Below are 19,571 nucleotides of genomic sequence, written 5' to 3'. Positions count from 1 at the left end.
TTGTTCCACTGAACTGTATCTATTCCTTGCCAATACACACTATCTTGATTGCTGTAGCTTTATAGTGAGTCTTAGAATTGGGCAGTATTAGTCTTCCTTTCATTTTCAATATTGTTTTAGCTATTCTCTTTATATTGACTTTTTAAAAAATTTTAGAATGAGCATAACTATGTCTATTTAAACATTCTGTTGGAATTTTTGTTTTAATTGGGGATAACTGACACCATTATGTAGTCTTACAATTCATGAACAGGGTATGCCCTTCTATTTATTTAGGTCTTCTTTGATTTGTTTTCTAGGATTTCATAGTTTTTAGTATGGATATCCTATAAATAATCTGTTAGATTCACACCTAACTATTCTATTTTTTGGAATGGTCAATTTTCTGTCGAACGCTGCTAGTTTTTAGAAATGCCATTGGCTTTTGCAGAATGACTTTGTATTCTACAACCTTACTAAATTCACCTATGAATTCTAGGAAGATTTTGGTGGATTCTCTGGGATTTTCTACATAGATAATCATGCCCTCTGCAACTAGAACAGTTTTATTTCTTCTCTTCCAGTATGTATGCCTTTCACTTCTTCTCTTTGTCTTATTGCACTGACTAGACTTTTAATACAATGTCATATAGAAGTGGTAAGGGATCATAGTTGCCTTCTCCTCTATTGTGATATGGCAAGTAAGCATTCAGTTTTTCACTATTAAGCACAATGTTAGCTGTGGGTTTTAGTGTAGGTGACTTTTTCTTTATTTTTAATTTTTAAGAATTTTATAAAACATTTTATTTTACTAAACTTTTTACGTAATCACTCCACCCAACGTGGAGCTCAAATTCATGACGCTGAGATCAGGAGCCACATGCTCTCCTGACTGAGCCCGCCAGGCATCTCATTACAGATGCCTTTTTGAAGGAAATTCTCTTCTATTTCTAGTTTGCGTAGGTTGTTTTTAAATTTTTTTTTTAATCTTTTGAACTATGAATAGATACGAATGTTTTCAAAGGCTTTGTCTGCATCAATTGTTATGACAATGTTGTTTTTCTTCTTTAGACTGTCAACATGGTAGATTATGTTGATTGCTTTTCAAATATTGAAGAGGCCTTCCATTCCTAGGATAAACCCCATTTGGTTATGGTATATTATTCATTGTATTATTTCTGCATTCAATTTCCCAATATTTTTTTTAAATTTTTTATTTTTTATAAACATATATTTTTATCCCCAGGGGTACAGGTCTGTGAATCACCAGGTTTACACACTTCACAGCACTCACCAAAGCACATAACCTCCTCAATGTCCATAATCCCACCCCCTTCTCCCAATTTTCCCAATATTTTGTAGAGAATTTTTGCATTTGTGTTCATGAGCAATATTGGTCTACGGTTTTCTTTTTAGTACTGTCTTTCTCTGTTTTTGTTATCAGTATAATTTTGGCCTCAAAAAATGATTTGTGGAGTGTTCCTTTTCTATTTTCTGACAGAGGTTATGTGAAATTGATATTATATTTTTCTTTAGATGTCTGGTAGAACTTGCCAGTAAAACCATTTGATCCTGAAGATTTTTTTATTCCAAAAATAATTTTGTGTAGAAATTTAATTTCTTTTATGATGTTAGGACAGTTTGAAATCTTATTTCATCTTGGGTGTGAGTTTCATTAGTTTGTGTGTTTGAGGAATTGGTCATTTCATCTAAGTTGTTGGATTTACATGCAAAGAATGATTCATAGTATGTCCTTATTATCCTTTTCATGTCCACAGGGTCTGTAGTGATAGCCTTCCTTTTATCTGATATTAATAATTTGAGTTTTCTCTCTTTCTTTGTGAGTTTTGCTAGAGTTTTATCAGTTTTTCTCTTCTCAGAGAATCAGCTTTTGTTTCACTGATTTTTCTTTATTTTCCTATTTTCAATGTAATAATTTCTGTTTTAAAATTTTTAATTTCGTTCTGCATGTTTAGCATTTATTCTGAGGTTTTTGTTTTTGTTTTGTTTAGTTTCTTTTTTTTATTTTTATTTTTTTATTTTTTTAAAAGATCTTATTTATTAATTTGACAGAGAGAAATCACAAGTAGATGGAGAGGCAGCCAGAGAGAGAGAGAGAGAGGGAAGCAGAGAGCCCGATGCGGGACTCGATCCCAGGACCCTGAGATCATGACCTGAGCCGAAGGCAGTGGCTTAACCCACTGAGCCACCCAGGCACCGCAGTTTTGTTTAGTTTCTTAAAGTGGAAGCTCAGATTATTGATTTGAGAGCTTTCTTCTTTTTTGTTGAAGTCATTTAATGCTGTAGATTATCCTCTAAACAGTGCTGCTTCAATTTCATCCCACAAATTATGATGTTATATTTTCATTTCAGTTCAGTTCAAAACATGTTCTAACTCAGTAATTGTTTTTTGACCCAAGGATATTTAGAAGTATGCTGTTTAATTTCCAAGTGCTTAGAAAGATTCTTGTTTTCTATTATTGATTCTTAGTTTAATTTTATTATGGTCAGAGAATATGTTGTATATAATTTCAGTTTTTTTTTAAATGTCTAAGTTTGTTTTATGACCCAGGATATGGTTTATTTTGGTGAGTGTCCTGTGTGCACTGGAAAGGAATGTGTATTCTGTGTTCTTGGTTGGAGTATTCTATAAATACCGTTAAATCCAGTTAGTTGGTGATGTTGTTCTGTTCCTTTATAACCTTGCCCTTGCTGATTTTCTGTCTACTAGTTCTATTATTGAGAGAGGAATGTTAAAACCTCCAACTATAATTGCGGGTTTGCCTGCTTCTCCTTTCATTTTGGTCAGTTTTTGCATCATGTATTTTTATGCTTTTTTGAGGGAGTGTATACACATTTAGGATTATTATATATTCTTACGTGTATTACATCATTATGTACATTACATTACTTTGTGGTATGTCTCTTTGTCCTTGGTAATTTTCTTTGCGCTGCAGTCTGTGTTGTTGATAGTGGCTTTCTTTTGATGAGAGTTTACGTGATATATATTTTGTCCGTCCTTTCACATTAAACCTATCTGTATCATTATCGTTGAAGTGAACTTCTTGTATTTCTACAACCGCATCTGAATCCAGGGTCAAGTGGGGGGGAGGATGGGAGACGAAAAAGCCGTGACAGTTGGTTCCACTCTCTTAGAATGGCAGCTTCCTTGAGAGAAAGAAAGACTCCCCTCAAGAAAAAAAGAAAAAGAAAAAGAAAAAAGAAAAGAAAGCCTCCCCTCTTGCGGAGTATTGAGTCCTGTAAGCTCTCATTCATGGCCAAGGCCTCTGCTGCCATGGCATTGCTTGGGGTGTAGCATAGAAGATGGAGAAAAGAGGAAAAATGGAGAAAGATTCCTGCAGCCTCTTTTAGCATCACGAGTTCCCTTTTTCAGAACTAGTGTTGAGAGTGTTTTTCCTGACGCTGTCTTTGTCTGCATCCACTATGGGTTGACTAGAGAGTACTGAGGGGGACAGAAGGTAACTCCCTGCTGATGCTGTGGAACTTTGAAGTCCCCCTGCTACTACTTATTTTTCAGAGTCCTCAAATAGCTGTTTCATGCATTTTGTCCCAGGTTTTATTCAGTGTAAACAACACAGCAGGCAGTGTTTGCCCCATCATACCTGCACTCCAAATCTTCCTTACCCTTTCAAATCCTTTAAAAGTATTTTATTTTTGTTCAAAGGCTCAACAGGGGAAGATGGTTAGCTTAGTGCTTCTAGAATGCCATCCCCAAGCCTTTTCCATGTTGAATCTGGTCTTCTGAATATCCAGGCTCAGATGCCCATCAATAGATTTTAAATAAATAAACCCTAGGCAAATGTTGAGGGTTCTCTTGTTTGAACTCTCAGTCTCACTGACACTGGGTTCTGCCCTGCAGACTCCTTCCCTGTTGCACTCTTTCCATGCCTTCTGTACTTGGACAATCTCCAGATGGTCCTTCACTATGGACTTCTCTGGGTCTAGGTTGCAGACTTCTGGTTCTTCTCCACACAACTCCTCCTAGGCAGTCTCATCCCTCAGTTTTCCATCAGCTTGCTTATGGTTTTTAAACACTTACCTCTAGTCCAGAGCGTCCTCTTGAATTCCTGTCATATAACTGCTCCCTAGACATTTCTGCTTCCATATATTGTAGGCACCACAAACTCACGTTTCTCTATCTCATTAATAAAGGCACCCCCATAGAGTCAGCCACCCACTAGAAACAAAATTACCCTTGAAACCCCACTGTAGGTTCCATCCCAGAACATTAAGTCAATCATTGAATTAATACTTCTCCTCCTCCTACTCTCCCTACCCCCTTCTTTTTGTCAAATTCTGGTGTCTCCCCCCCCCCCCCCCCCCCCCCCCCCCCCCCCCGGCCAATGCACAAAGGTGCTTTTATTAAAGCACAGGGACTGGACCCTGGAGCAGAAAGAGCTGACTGTGATTATAAGGAGCAATTGACATGGGGGAGGGTATGTGATTTGGTGAGTGCTGTGAAGTGTGTAAACCTGGTGATTCACAGACCTGTACCCCTGGGGATAAAAATATATGTTTATAAAAATAAAAAATTAAAAAAAAAAAAAAAGAAAAAAAAAATAAGGAGCAATTGATTATATACTTTTAAGTTGGAGGGGTGGTGGGTAGAGATAAAGTCTCTAAGGCCTTTTTCATATGTTAAAGAAGACTTGCAGGATCCTGGAGGCCTGCCTATTGTCAAACTAAGATTGCTTTAGATTGCTTTTTGCCTCTAACAAAGCTTTGACATTAAGGTAGCCTTGAGTTCCTTGAGGAATGTTACACTCTGAAGGTTTCGGATATTTATCAGTCATCTGAAAGTTTTTATCTACTTTTTATTTTTTATTTTTTTTTGCTTTTGTTCTTATCATTTCCCACCCTGAATAGTTTTGACCCTTAAATCTTTAAGGTTGCTGAGAGTGTAGAGATGTCCCGGCCCGTGAGTCAACATTGGTCAGTTGGGGAATTTATATATAGGAGTTAACGAAAGGTGGAAGCCGCGGAATCCAAGGTAGACAACATATATGAATTAACTTGAGCAGAAAAGAACATCTGTTGACTAGATTCACCTCTGCTCCTTCCCTCTACTGCCACCTAGTCAGGGGCCGTTCTGTTATCTACAATATTTTGCCTGGTATCTTTGCATTTACTCTTTCTTCCTTCCAATCTTCCCATTTCTTATATAGCCAGGGCCTCCTTCAGAAATAGACATTTTATCTTGTCATTTCCCTCCATAAATTTTGTAAAATGTTCAATTTCTCTAATGTTTCCTTTCTTAAGTAAAGTTATTTAACAACTTAGTCTCTGTCAACCTCTCTGCTTTAGTTTCCTGTTGCTGCATAACAAATGACCCTAGAATTTAATGGATTAAAACAATACACATTTACTGTTTCTCAGTTTCTGGGTGAGTCAGAAATCTGGGCATGGCTGAAGTGGGACTTCTGCTTCAAGGTCTCTCATAAGGATTCAGTTAGAGTGTTGGCCTGGACTGGGCTCTTAGAGGAAGGCTCATCAGAGGAGGGATTTGCTTCCAAGCTCATTTACGTGATCGTTGGCAGGATTCAGTGACCCTGAGGGCCTCAAGTTCTCTCCTGGCTTTTGGCTAGAAGCCTCCTCCTTCATATGGAGTTCTCCAGGAAGGCAGCTTGCTTCATCAAAGTCAGCAGGAGAGGATCTCCTAACAACACAGAAGTCACATCTTTTTTACCTAATAAGGAAATAATCACCCATCACCTTTGCCATTATCTGTTGATTTCAAGTAAGTCTCCAGTGGGGTCCAGCTCACTCTCAGTGGGAGGGGATTAAATAAGGATGTGAATGCTGGTAGGCATGGCTCACAGAGTGCCATCTGGCACCATAATCTCGCACCTTCTTTTTCACATCTCCTCTTAGTATCTCCATGCTGCTTTCTGTATTGTTACCTAGACTTTTCCAATTCACTAAATCTCTGTTCTGTGGTGTCTAGTCTACTATATAACCTACACATTGAGTTTCATCAATTACTGTATTTTTTGTTTCTGTGATTTCCACCTGGATTGAAACAGGCTCATTCCCTTTTTCTTAAATTCTTATTATTTTCTTCTTTTATCTCTTTGGGTGTTTTAAATCAACGTATTTTAAAGCCTCCTTTGTTTTTCTTCTTTATTTATTCTTTCTTAGGTGAGAATCTAGCCACTTGCTCCATCTTCTGTCTCTCATGGCAGCAGTGTTGATGTGCTTTGTAATTTGAAAAATCTATGAGTGTGTGTTCAGTGGGACTTATCTTCCATAGCAACACATGGAAGTTGCATTTATATACTTGTTTCTAGAGACATCACTATGAGAGTGATTTTTCAGTTGCCTCTGTCTAAAACCCTGTAATACATACAGGTTCTAAAACATTTTCTTTCTTAAGTTTCTCACTCTTTCTTGGCTTTTCTCCTATTCTGTTACCATTCTCTCATCTTCCTCTTTTTGGTAGAAGGGCCAGTCCCTCAGGTGAGAAACCAAAATTCATTCAAGCATATAGTATGCCTTTCCCAAAAGAACAGACCATATTTAAACAAAAAGTATTTAAAAAGCCAACTAAAATAAAAAATATTGCATCCATTCTATTTCTTAACTCCCAAACTGATCACTTCTTTGTTGCTGTTTGCAATATCAGATTCAGTTCTCTAAGACAGGAGGGGACAAAGCTCTCTCTTTTCAGAAATATCTTCCAAGACACTGTAATATTAGTGAGTAAATTCCTTTTAATAAAGTTCTAAATGAACATCTCATGGTCAGAAAGTTAAATACATCTAAAACATCTTAGCATCATTCTCCATTAATAGATCACTGCAAGAATAATGACATTGAAGTACCCTGTTCTGAATTTCATAACATTATATATGTTTCTGATGACAGTTTCACTTCCATATCTGAGGAACTATCAGAGAAACAAAATTTATAGGTATTTCAAGGTCATCACTGTCAAGTCATCATCTTTGGCAAATTATGGTAGCTTGATTGCTTTTTAGAAAGTTATAGTCTATTTGGCAAACTCAGGACTGAAGATATGATGAGTAGTTTCTATTACTATTTCAGAATTCACATGAAATATCATTTTGATTTGAATGATCTGAAAGGCTAGTCACTAGTACCCAAAGATGATTCCCCAAATGCCTGTTCCATCTTGGAAGAAAGCACTGAAGCTGACCAAAAAATCACCTGTCTTTATATTCCTAAGCGAAAGTTTAAAGCATAGTTCAGGCAGAATTGCTGAAGATGCTAGAAATATATGCTGGTCACAAAAGGCCTGAATGAGGGCAAAAGCTGTAAAAACTAGCAATTCCTCCACTATAAATATTCAGTAAGCATTCTAGGCATCTCAGAATTCTTGTAAAATGAGGTAAGTAATTTTCCAAGGACAGTATTTGTATAGCTTATTGTTGCCATCGACACACCAAGGGAAAACCTGGGCTGCCCAGGGTAGCTAGACACCATGTGGGTGACGTTACTGTGTTGTGATCTGTTTCCTCTGCTGATCATCTTATATAGAAGATCTTAAATTTGCTTTTCTTTTTTTCTTTCTTTTTTTTTTTTTTTTGAGATTTTTTACTTACATTTGAGAGAGAGAGAGAGAACATGAGCAGAGAGGAACAGAGAGAGAGGGAGAAGCAGACTCTTCACTGAGCAGGGAGCCCAATGTGGGTCTCGATCCCAGGACTCTGGGATCATGGCTAAGCTGAAGGCAGCTGCTTAACCAACTGAGCCACCCAGGTCCCTTAAGTTTGTTTTTCTAATTGATGCTTGACCTAGTGGTATTCTTTTGGCTTACATATACATGTCATCTCTTTCCTCCTGTGGCCAGTGACAAATAGAAGAAAGAATTACTCAAGTCCATAGATGTTTACCTAACGGAAGAAATAAAGGTGAATGTATTTTGTTATCTGGATGTCCGTATTACTGACTAAGAAGGAGAGAATGGATGTTGTTACAGAATTGGAAGTTGCCACCATAATGTGTCTCCTCAGATTTCTGCCCTCTGCTTAAGATATTCTACAAGCATTTAAAAAAATCATACATTGTTAACTATAAGCAAGATAAAATAAATAAAATAAGAATTGTATGAGAGGTTATTGATTAAAGGGAGGAAAACTTAACTATGACAAATGGTTATTGTTTGAGGAACAGATAGGACATTCAGGAATAGAAGCTTGACCTGGGACTGTAGATAAAGGATGAAATTCAAGACTAAAAGACATATAAGAATCTCTGATAAATAGGACTTTTTCAAACTACACCCACTTCTGTCCACCCAAGTATCTGGGATGCCTCCGTACCACAGAATGTGTTCTAGGATAATGAAATAGGGGAAAAGGTATAAATTCTTCACAAGTTTTACTGCCTGAGGATGAGTAATTCTCTTATCAGATATTTCTGGTCATGTTAGTGAAGGTCTTTGATTTTTGTTTTTGCCTTCTCCTTGTTTCAGGGTGCTTTTCCAGGAATCATGATCAGTTCTTGGCAATTCATCAGAAGAAGAGTGGGAAGCCTGCATTCATTTATCACCATTCACAAGACATTGAGAAGAGCCTGGATATAGCTCCACAAAAGATATATAAGCATAGCTACCATTCCTCTTCCAAAGCACAAATAAACAAACAGCATCAAATTGTTAATTCAGCTTTTCCTAGACCTGCATATGACCCATCTCTCAATCTGCTGGCAGTGGCTGGTCAAGATCTTGAAGTGGAAAACCTTCCAATCCCTGCAGCAAATGTAATTGTGGTGGTAAGTACTGTGTTACACTGATGCTGATACTTTCCCTCTGTGGTTACTGCTTGAAACAAACAAACAAGCCTGATGATTAATCTTTATCATTGGATCTCAATGATTATTTATCCCAGCGCTTCTCATTCCTTGATATTTCTTTTCTGTTACTTGATTATTATCTGTTGGCTTCCTCTTGAATGTAAGCCCATGAAATAAGAAACCTTGTCTGTCTGCTCTGGGCAGAGCGCAGTGCATGGCACATATGGGTACTTAATAAATATTTGAATTAAAAAATGGCTTCAGGATGGCCTTGCTGTTATAGTAGATAATATTCTGCACTGAGCCTCTGCCTTCTGTGATAATCTGTTCTAAGCAGATAGGGCTTAGGCTCAGTTTATATAAATAAGTAGTACCTACTGAAGATCTTTGGGCATTTGTCTCAAATTGTAACAAGTGAAGAGACCATGAAAGGAAGGGGTGTGGGGAAGAGGTAGTTTTCTGTCATTGTAATAAATAAGGTGGTTTAGGAGTAGTTGATGGATAATATTCCTAATATCATTAAACAGTCATCACCCTTTACTAATCAGTGGTTCCATTGTTTGTATTCTTTGGGTATGTAACCCAGGCTGGAGTTTCCCAGTTTATGGAGGTATCACAGTTAAAATACAGGCTGAGGTTGATGGCCTGTTTAGACTACAGTCCCTCGTAAGTTTTAAGTCACAACAGGCGGATACATATCAAAACTACAAGTCAGTAGCTAAATGGTAGTTGTTGCATTTCTCTCCCCAAATATAATAAAATATGTTGACTTTTTAGGCCAACATCATTCAGGTAAACCATGTGTGCATTTTGACAATCTCTCTATGAACCAAATGTAATTAAATCTAACAAACATTTTTCCCTTTCTTCTATTTTTTATCTACTACATATAGGACACTTTACTTGGTATTGACAATCCCAGGTCTATTCATTGACGTTTACAACTAGGATATACTGAATATTAATTACAATCCATTTGTCATTTGGGGGATCCAGAAACAGAGACAAATGAAATGAAATCTCTGGCTTTGCTTGGGAAATGTCTGAGAGAAAATGTCAGTAATTCAATAAAAAACATAAATTGAGAACACAAGATGAGCTCTTGTTACAAGTTATGTGGGTCACTTGGCCTCCTGAAATACTTGAACAAATTGTGTGCATTTACATGAGTAACAGATGTTCTGAAGGTGAAAGCCATGTACTCTGTCTGTTTGCTAAGATAAATGATGTTAATGACGTGGCTCTATCTGGATGTGCCTGTGTTAATGCTAGGGCTTGAGGAAGATATTTCCTCTGGTGACCATCATATTCCTATAGTTGTCAACTCTTAAAGTCTCTGTGAATTACTGTTGAAGAGGTTTGTTCTGTCTTCTGAGGTCATGTACTGTCTAGTTAATTTAATATTATGAAGGATAAAAGGCATCAGTGAAGAATTCTGGCAGGTCCTTTCACTTTTAGCTTATTTGTGGTTTGGAAACTCAAGAAGAAGCTGTGCTTTTTTCTTACGGGTGATGATTACATGAAGGCAATAAATAGGTGATTTTGCTGAGTTAGGCTTCCCTATTTTCTCTTGATCTAGTCTCTAACCATGCTGTGGCTATGGTACTTTGCAACAGTTGCCCGTGTTAATGTTTCCTGTAATCTATTGACATTACTCATGCATGTGTGATTTAATAGGAAAACCAGGAAAGTAAAGTTATTTTTAAATAAGTCAATAATGTTCCGCTGTCTCAAAAAGCAGACGGTCAACGTTCAATCAAGGATCAGCTGGTTGGAAGTTTCATTCTATCCAGAAAAGAGGTTTAGAAGTGAAGTATAATGAAAGGGAGTTAACTCTGGGGACAACATGACTTTGATAGCATAATTGATGACTGTGTAGCTAAGGTGTTGATGTGTTCATATATATATATATATATGAACACACACACACATATACATACGTACACACACAGACTGTATTACTTGAGGAATATTGCAGGGGAACCAAAGAATTATTTTATGGCTCAATTTATACCAAAATGAGTAGTGTTTATGACTATTAGTTTCTTGAATTAGAGAAATTACCAGGATTTATTTTTTTCAGCCAGAGTAAAAACACCATTGCCAACTTCCACTCTATGTCTGTATCTATATTATATCTGTATATCTGTATCTCCCTCTATATATGTAACTTCTAAGGTTTCCATTGAGAAGGAGAGAGGGCTTTTTTCCTCTTCCTATATTTTTCCCCCTCCCTCTTGTTTCTGACATCATTCAGACAATGAATTATAAACTGAGAAATTTAACAGGGACGTGAGAGATGTATGTGACACTCCTCCTTTCCTGATACCCTGTTGTCTCCACAAAGCATTTCGTTAGAGCATTTGTCCACAAACGAATTTTTTCCCTTTTTCTCCTTTCTTTTATGATCAGGGAAATCTGCAGTTCATTTATTACAAGGAGAGAACAGCATAATTAGAATGTTTATCCCAAAGAATGCTAATTACATTTCAGAAGCTCGATTAAGAAGCTGTTATTCAGATTTTTGTACAAATGCAATATAGGGGGAATACGAATGTCCTCAAGGTCAGTGCTGTGGTAGGAGTCCAAAAAAAAATGGCTTTAAACAAATGTGTGCTGGAAATTCCATAGTTATACATAAGGCTGCAAGACCATGACCTTAGGAAGTAGAGAACCGAGAGGTGTGAATGAAAATGGTAGCATGGAAGCAGCTGTAGGGTTTTCCAGTTCAGCAAGTTCAGCCTATGTTGCTGAGTGAAGAATGTTCTAGCCTGGGAAAAGTGTGAGAAAATTGGGGCTAGGAAGGCTTTGGAATCTGAACGTGGGATTATGGCTTACTTCATAGGATGGTCTTCATAGGAAGGAAAATAAAAGGAAGAGAAAGAAGAAGGGATAAGAGGAAGGGGAGGATGATGAGAAAGGGAAATGGGAAGGGAGGAAGGAAGGGGGAGAAGAGAGAGGATAGAGTGGCAGGTCTTAGGACAGAGGGAAGACTTCTCTAAGCATGTAAGGAGATGATGGGGCGTTCCTGGAGCCTCAGATGGTCTCTGTAGGTTTTCTAGACTCCTAAAGTGTCTTGTCTTGCCCACCATTCACCCAGACCAGCAGACATTCTCTGTTTTTTTGACACAAACTTTCTTTGAAAATATTTTTATCAGGCAGTTGATTTAGAAGACCTTTAAAACCAAATGCTTTGGATAACTCTGGGTTTCAGTTACATCCTGCGTTCTGTGTTATGGCTCTCTTCAGCTTGGTTCTGCTCTGGACCAGTTTTTGAGTTTCATCTTACAGGGAAAGAGATAGTTTCTAGATGTGATCTGAGGGGCTTAGAAGGTCCAGCCTTCTCATGCTTTGACACAGTAAATAAATTCTGTAGCATTTAGTGTGTTATGTGGATAAGTAATTGTTGGATGCCTTTTCAAAAGACATTGATTTCTGTTTGGAAAGATTTTATTTATTTTAGAAAGAAACAGCAGACTCTGCACTGAGTGCAGTGCCCAACGTAGGGCTCGATCCCATGACCCTTTGATCATGACCTGGAGGTGAAACCAAGAGTTGGTCGCTCAACCGAGTCACCTAGGTGCCTCCAAAGACATATTGTTTTAATCATAATTTTATGTCTGTGTAAGGAATGTCCCAAAAGGTCATTTAGCCTATGTACCTGCCATTGGAATTCTGCCATGTCAGGGAAGGTTTATTAGTTAGGAATATTTTGTGGCAAGTGACAAGAATCCAGTCCAAACTTGAGGAAATTTTGTGGTTCAAATAACAAACATTTCTGTAGTATGTGTAGCTTCAGCTATGGTTTGATCAAAGGCAAATTATTGACCACGATCCATCTCCCAGCTCTGCTTTCCCTGGGGTGACTTCATTCTCAGACAGATTCTCTTTTCTTCATCTCAACGTGGTTTCCTGAAACGCCTGGAGTTTTTTCCTTGCAGGTTCATGTTTAGTGGGAAAAAATGACCCTTTCACAACCGTCAGTAATATCCTGGGCATCTGTAGGACTAGTGCAATTGAAGTTAATTACTCACTTCATCCCTGAACAACTTGCATCCCGGTGATAAAATTAGGTGAATTATTTCAAACCTTAACTACGTGTGCCGTCCCTAGAGCATCCATAAAAGCCCACAAGCTGTTTTTGGGAGGGGAGGTTACTTGAATAAAAATTGAGACACTGTTAACAAGCAAAGATAGAATAGATGTCAGATGCCAGTTAAATGTAAGCTAAAGCAGAGTATCTGACTTCGATTTTTATTAAGACACAGTAGCCCCTTCAGAAATAATGAGGATATGAGGACTTCAAGTTGGCCTCAGTAATGTGATTCTTACAGTGGCCCAAGGAGGCAGCAAATTTACTCCAACAGAGGAGAAAATTCAGGTGCCTGGGCTATATGTCCCACCACTCAGTTAGGATGATGATTTAGTGCAATCTGTTAGATGCACATAGATGATATTATGTTTCAAGAATGTCCCAAATTTATGAAAACCACGGTTGCCCCTGTACAATTTTTGATGCTGCTTATATGCAGGGTGGGGGCGGGGAGAAGGGGACAAGAATGCTGTGTTGAGCTATAGTGGAGGCAGGTGCATGGGCTCATTCCTGAGCTAAGTGACTGGCTCATGGTGGGCAACTCACAGAAAGTGTGATTCAAACACAGGCTTTGGGAAAATTATGTTATTTTATGTGAAGGGTATTGGGGTCAACTACTAAGTACTGAGCCCAAAATGCTAAATGGATGTAAGACACAAGCCTACTATAATGAAGAATGTGACTCAGATGTCTTCCAATACAGCCTTGGGACACCTGTCCTAAGTTCCTAGAAGAAATGAATATAAAAAAGCTGAGAGAAAAAATGTACTATGGTGGTATGTTTGCTAAATAATAAAATGTGTAACATTTTTCTTGATTTTCAAGTAAATGTAGTTATATTTTAGAAACTTCTTTTCTGTCCTCCTTGAAAATGGTATTTTGTCTGTAGACCCTATCAACTTTGTCATTTTTGGATTTGATCTGTGTATTAGTTGTTTATTGTTGCATAACATATTACCTCAACATTTAGCAGCTTGAAATGAGAAATAGCTATGATTTCACAGAGTTTCTGAAGGTCAGGAATCTGGGAGCAGATTAGCTGTGTAGTTCTTCTGCCTCAGGGGTTAAGGCAGTCAACCTGTTAGTGGCGGCTACGTCTGCCTACGTGACTGAGCTGAGGGCTCCACTCGGAGTCTCACATGGCTGTTGGTGGGAGACTTCAGTTCCTCAACAAGTTGGCTTCCTCCAAGCATGCAAAGACTGTCGTGAAGACCTAGTCTCCAGATCACATGGGAGGGGACAGCAAGGGGCATGACTACCAGGAGGCCAGCATCATTGGGGATTATCTTAGAGTTTGGGTACCACGATCTTCAAAGCAAAATTGGGGCATCTTTGTATTCTGCCATTGCTTGTTACATACTCTTACATATGAACTTTAGGAAGGGAAACTGTATGCTGAAACCAAAGGTAAATTTACAGAAATTTCATCATATAAGTCATGATGGAAGAAACTATGTCTATGAAGAAGCTTCAAGCATAAAGCATCAAAAATGCTCAGGATAAGCTTGCAGTGTTCAGATAAAGAAATTAAGGCCCCATACCAATAACTTTCTCTTGGTTCTAAAGTTAGTAGTAAGGGCTACCATCAGAATACAAATCCCAATTTGTCTGACCTCAAAACTCCAACATTTAAAATTTTACCATAAGCCCTCCTTTGCTTTGGGGAAGTATTGTACACTTTGTCAATAGACAACTTAACTTTATGGATTACATTTTATTTAAGCTAATGATAATGTTAATTTTCATCCTCTGAAAGTATACTCATTGAGACCTACAAGTTAATGTTGAAGCCTGAGAATAAGAGGTATAAGATCCATGATGGCCAGTCTAGAGATTATAATCAGAAAGGAACTACACTGTCAAATCAGATTTTGTTTTTAAGACAGTCTAGAAAAAGAAATTCTGTTATCTACTTAGAAATTTGGCTAGGTTTTTGCTCTTTTTGTAACCTAAATTAGCTTCATGTTAATCTATCAGATCTTCTATATATTATCACCTTTCTTTTTATCCCAAACATTTGCATTTTGGAAAACTTTGTGCCTAGAGTCTCCAGATATTATCATACTCCTGCAAATTGTCTTGAAGTAGAAATTTCATTCTTGAGCTTGGCATCCCGACAGTCATAATTGTCGCCATCTGTTGCTTTTCTCCATTTCTCACTACTAAAGCAGCAAGGAGGATGCTGGAACACATTCTGGAAATGCTAGAGGTCAAGCTGAGGCGATATCTGTGTGAGGTTTTGACACTGGACCGCTCAGTGCGTCTGCTTGTTGTGGATCATTTAGACTCAACATTAGAATGACTGGAGTCTTAAGAGAACTGGTTTAATTGATCATCATACTAATTGGATATTGGATATTTAGTAATATTTTTGTCTTGACTCCAAAATTCATGTACTTTCATAGAGTTTCAGAATATTTAGAAATATAAGAGAAGGAAAAATAGGAATAAAAGTAACCCTTAGCTGTTAGATAATAATGTCATATTGATACATGTATCTGTATAGTCTCATATACGTAGATATAGATTACAGATATATGGAATCTGCATACATAAAGCTTGCAGCATTAATTTAATTTATTTTATTTTAGAGAAAGCATGAGACAAAGAAAAATCTTGAGCTAGGGGACAAGGGGAGGGAGAAGCAGACTCTCTGCTGAGCAGGGAGCCCAATGCGGGAGTTGACCCCAGGATCCTGGGATCATGACCTGAGCCAAAGGCAGAGGCCTAAACATATTAATTAACATAAATAAAATTTTGGACATTTTTAAAAAGCATCATTTTTAACAACTGCTAAAAATTCCATTGTATGGAATGGAGATTGTTTGGAAATGTATACAATACCATTGTATGGTAAATAGATTTTACCATTTTATGTATTGATTTACATTCCAAACACACTCAGTGGTTTAAACCAGTTAATTCTGAGGAGAAATAAATGTTGCCTGTGACTAACAAACATAGTATTCTTTTCATTGCAACTGCCTGATTAATATTATTGAGAAATTTAGAGAGCTTATCCTAAGGGAAACTATTCCTTTTATGAAATCCATATGTAGTTATAATATGGGGTCTATTTTTTTTTTTTTTTCGCTTGGCCAAATTATTTATGTTCCATCAACCTTTAATCTAAAGCAAGGGAAGTATTTCCAGCAGCCAAAGAAGTTAGTAGGACAAAAAAGAGGATGTTCTGTTAAGAACACACAAAATGTTGTATTTCAAGATTTTTCATTGAGGAAATTAGAAAGTGCTGTATGTCTTCATGTGGGCACCTAAAAACTTGTTGTAATCTAAAATTTCCCCAATAGTGGAAAAAGAAATGGTGTCTGCAGATGAACAAAGAGGGTATCTTTCCTTTGGAGCTAATTTTTTCTTGTCAGATCTCTCTCTAAAAATGATGCTATGGATTTTCTGGTTGTTAAGAACTGTTCTCTTGTACCTTCTATGAGTGACTTTGTCCCTTTTTCTTTCTTTCTTTTCCTTCTTTCTTTCTCTATTTCTATCTAATTATAAATCCTATGAAGCATGCTTAGGGTTTCTGTTTGTTTTGTTGTGATTATAAAATGTTCCACTTTAAAATCTAACTGCGAGTGGATAATTATGTTGGGCTTTCTGGGCTTCTGACCCTGCCTGGGCGTGATGGGTTTGGTGCCCTTTAGCAAATGCCTTAGTTCCCTCAGCTTGATCGCTATAGCTCTGATGGCAGAAACAATTTGTCCCTTTGTCTTGTTTAGGAAAACACAGGAGCTTAAAGCCTTTGGAAGGTTCTCTCCCAGGCAAAATTGCGAAGCTTCCTCATTGGCAGCTTTTACCTTTAGTAACTGAGTATAGCATAGCTGCAGTTTCATACCCGGAGTGACCACAGGGCAACCCCCTGCCCTGTCATCCTTTCCCTTCCAAACCGCATGTTTCCATGAGCCAAGCCTGTTCTAGCAAACCCCACTCCTCACCCCAAATGTAAAGGCAAAATATCTCCTGTGTCTCTCTCCTCTGCTCTTTACTCTCCATACTTCGTTTATGACATGTCTGGCCATCGGATGTGAACATGGGGCATGTTTCCGGCACCAAGTACTTCTGGGCCACCAGCTGCAGAGGGAGAGGGGGGTGTCCTGCGATTTCACTCAGTTCTGACACTATCTACTTGGAGATCAGATCTGCTAACTTACTATATTGCCAGGGAGTTCCTTTTTTTTTTTTTTTTTTTCAAAGATTTTATTTATTTATTTGACAGGCAGAGATCACAAGTAGGCAGAGAGGCAGGCAGAGAAAGAGGAAGCAGGCTCTCCGCTGAGCAGAGAGCCCGATGCGGGGCTCGATCCCAGGACCCTGAGATCATGACCTGAGCTGAAGGTGGAGGCTTTAACCCACTGAGCCACCCAGACGCCCCTGCCAGGGAATTCTAAAAGCTATTACGAGTAGGGCATAGGGAAGCAGAAGAGAGGCATCGGACAAATAGGAGGGACATGGGACAGAGGGAACGGGTGCAGAGCTTCCCCGTCTTCTCTGTTCTGTCAGCACCACCCTGTGTTCGCCAGCCCAGAAGTTCTCCAAACTCCATACTTTGTGTTTTTTATGGAGGCTTCCTTATGTAGACATGCCAGATTAAATCATTGGTCATTGACTTTTCTTCACCCTCCAGCTCCCCTCCTCTTCCTAGAACATGAGGGGTGGGACTGAAGGCTCTGATCACTTGGTTGGTTCCCTTGGCCCCCTGACTGCCCACCTTTGGAGTGTTTCCAAAAGTCACCTTATTAACATAAAACCAATGGCAAGGGCTTGTTATGAATAATGAAGGAGACCTCGTTCAACTCTATGGCTCTGGAAACGAAATAATATGACTAAAGATGTCCCTATTGCTGTTGGATAGGAAACTATAAGAGTTTTAGGAGCTTTGTGCCAGGAACTGTGGATGAAGACAAAACAAATTTTTTTTAAAAAATTATAAATCACAACATCATTGTGCCACATATCATTGTCTTTTTATAATGAGGTTGGTCATAATCTTGTGCTTTAAATCTTTTCCAAATTTTGTTTTTAAGGTATGAACGTATAATCCAGACATTATCCTCGTACCAAGTTATTTCTTTCATTACCTGTATGCCATATTTGGGTCATTTGAGTTCAGAAAAATAAGTCAAGAGGACATCATCTATTTCACATTTGTCCATTTAGCCAACATTTTCACATGATTTCGTCTTTTTACTTAAACAGTAAGTTAGCAACAGATAAGTTCAAAGAAGAAAGAAGAAGAAGAACTATTTTTGCGGGATAGGCCACCTATTCACTGACAATCGCTAAGATTGCAGGAGGAGATATGTTTGTGAGATTTGTTTGCTGCCCTCCCTGGAAATGACAGCCACCTGACATGAATTCCAAGAAATCCTGAGGATATGCAACCAACAATCAGGGCTAAGAATCTGTCTTATTCTACATTTCCTGAATTGCATTTATTAATATCATCCAATCAATTATTCTGAATGTCTTGGGGTTTTACATGTGTTTGTGTGTCTGTAGTTCAAAAAACCTCTTAATTATCTCATGTTCCTAGTATGAACCTAGTGAAGCTGCTTTGTTTAAGAATTTGATAATTTTTCCTGCCTAAAAACATGACAGCTGGAATTGGTATTTAACCAGAACAAGCTCCTGTTGGTTCTTTGTGCTTTAAGCACATGTTGCTCTCTCTCTCTCTCTTTTTTAGAACTGGTCTGTTTTTTAAATAGGACACATTGGGCAGCAAATAGCAAAATCTATGTTGAACAGGCCATTAGGCAAATTCTTTGAATGTAGGCTTTTTAAAAATCAGCAATCTTTTTTTTAATTGTCAAATGAATAAACAAGAAAATCTCATGTGTGACAAGTGATGGTGACAACTATATTCTTAAGCATAATTTTTTTGAAATTATAAGATCAAATGAATAAAATCAAGTCTACACCAGGCTGGATTATGAGAAATAGCTAAGTTAAAGGACTTGGTGCGTTTTGGTATATAAGTCATAGAAGATTAGAGAAAAATATGTGATTAATATCTGTAAGGAGCTAAGAATAGAAACAACTGGATTTTTAGACGTGCAGATTTGTTGAATGGACACCTAGGTACTCCTTGCTCCTTGCAACTTTCATTTGTTCAAAAATATTATTGCCTACTTTCTATGTTTTAGACAGTAAAGCAGACTTGGGATAGAAAATTAAAAGATAAGATCACTGCAGCTCTGTAGTTCACATGCTAATAGGAAAAAGACAATAAAATAAGTAAACAACTGAACACAATTTCAGGTGGTGCTAAGTACAATGACAAAAACAGAGTTCAGGTGGCAGAGAGAGCGTGGTGGGAACGAGACAGTTTTGGATCTTGAGGGATTCTGTTGGATATTCAAGGGTACTTAAGGATTGGGTCAAAGTATAGCTCCTAAATGGAAGTCATGTAGTGGAAGACTAGCTTTGGAGTCGGCAGAACTGTGTTGGAATCTCAAATCTGGCACTTAAAAATTGTGTTTTTTGCCCAGGGACTTGCTTACTATCTCTGTATTTCAGTTTCCTCAACTGTAAAAATGTAATACTAATAAAACCCATCTTGTGGAATTTTGGGGAACTTGTTGAGATAAAGGAGTCAAAGCACTTAGCATCAGGCCTGACACATAGTCAGGTCCTTATAAAAATCAGCTGCTATTATTAGCATTATATGGAACAACGGAAAATATAACTTCTGAGTCTTAGTACCAAGAAT

At 37.9% G+C, this 19,571-nt stretch overlaps 1 protein-coding gene across 1 annotated transcript in view; it reads left to right on the top strand.

Annotated features, from left to right (window-relative positions):
- Window positions 1–19,571, top strand: part of PTPRR (protein tyrosine phosphatase receptor type R) — a 241,843-nt gene that overhangs the window by 15,375 nt on the left and 206,897 nt on the right. Inside the window, exon 2 of the mRNA XM_059186321.1 lies at window positions 8,435–8,733. Within this exon, the coding sequence (XP_059042304.1) occupies window positions 8,435–8,733 (299 nt within the window). The remainder of the gene's footprint in view (window positions 1–8,434; window positions 8,734–19,571) is intronic.

The sequence above is a fragment of the Mustela lutreola genome, chromosome 8, assembly GCF_030435805.1.
Source record: "Mustela lutreola isolate mMusLut2 chromosome 8, mMusLut2.pri, whole genome shotgun sequence".
Lineage (NCBI taxonomy): Eukaryota > Metazoa > Chordata > Mammalia > Carnivora > Mustelidae > Mustela > Mustela lutreola.
The sequence above is the reverse complement of the archived record's forward strand: the minus strand, read 5'-3'. Positions and strand labels throughout refer to the sequence as shown.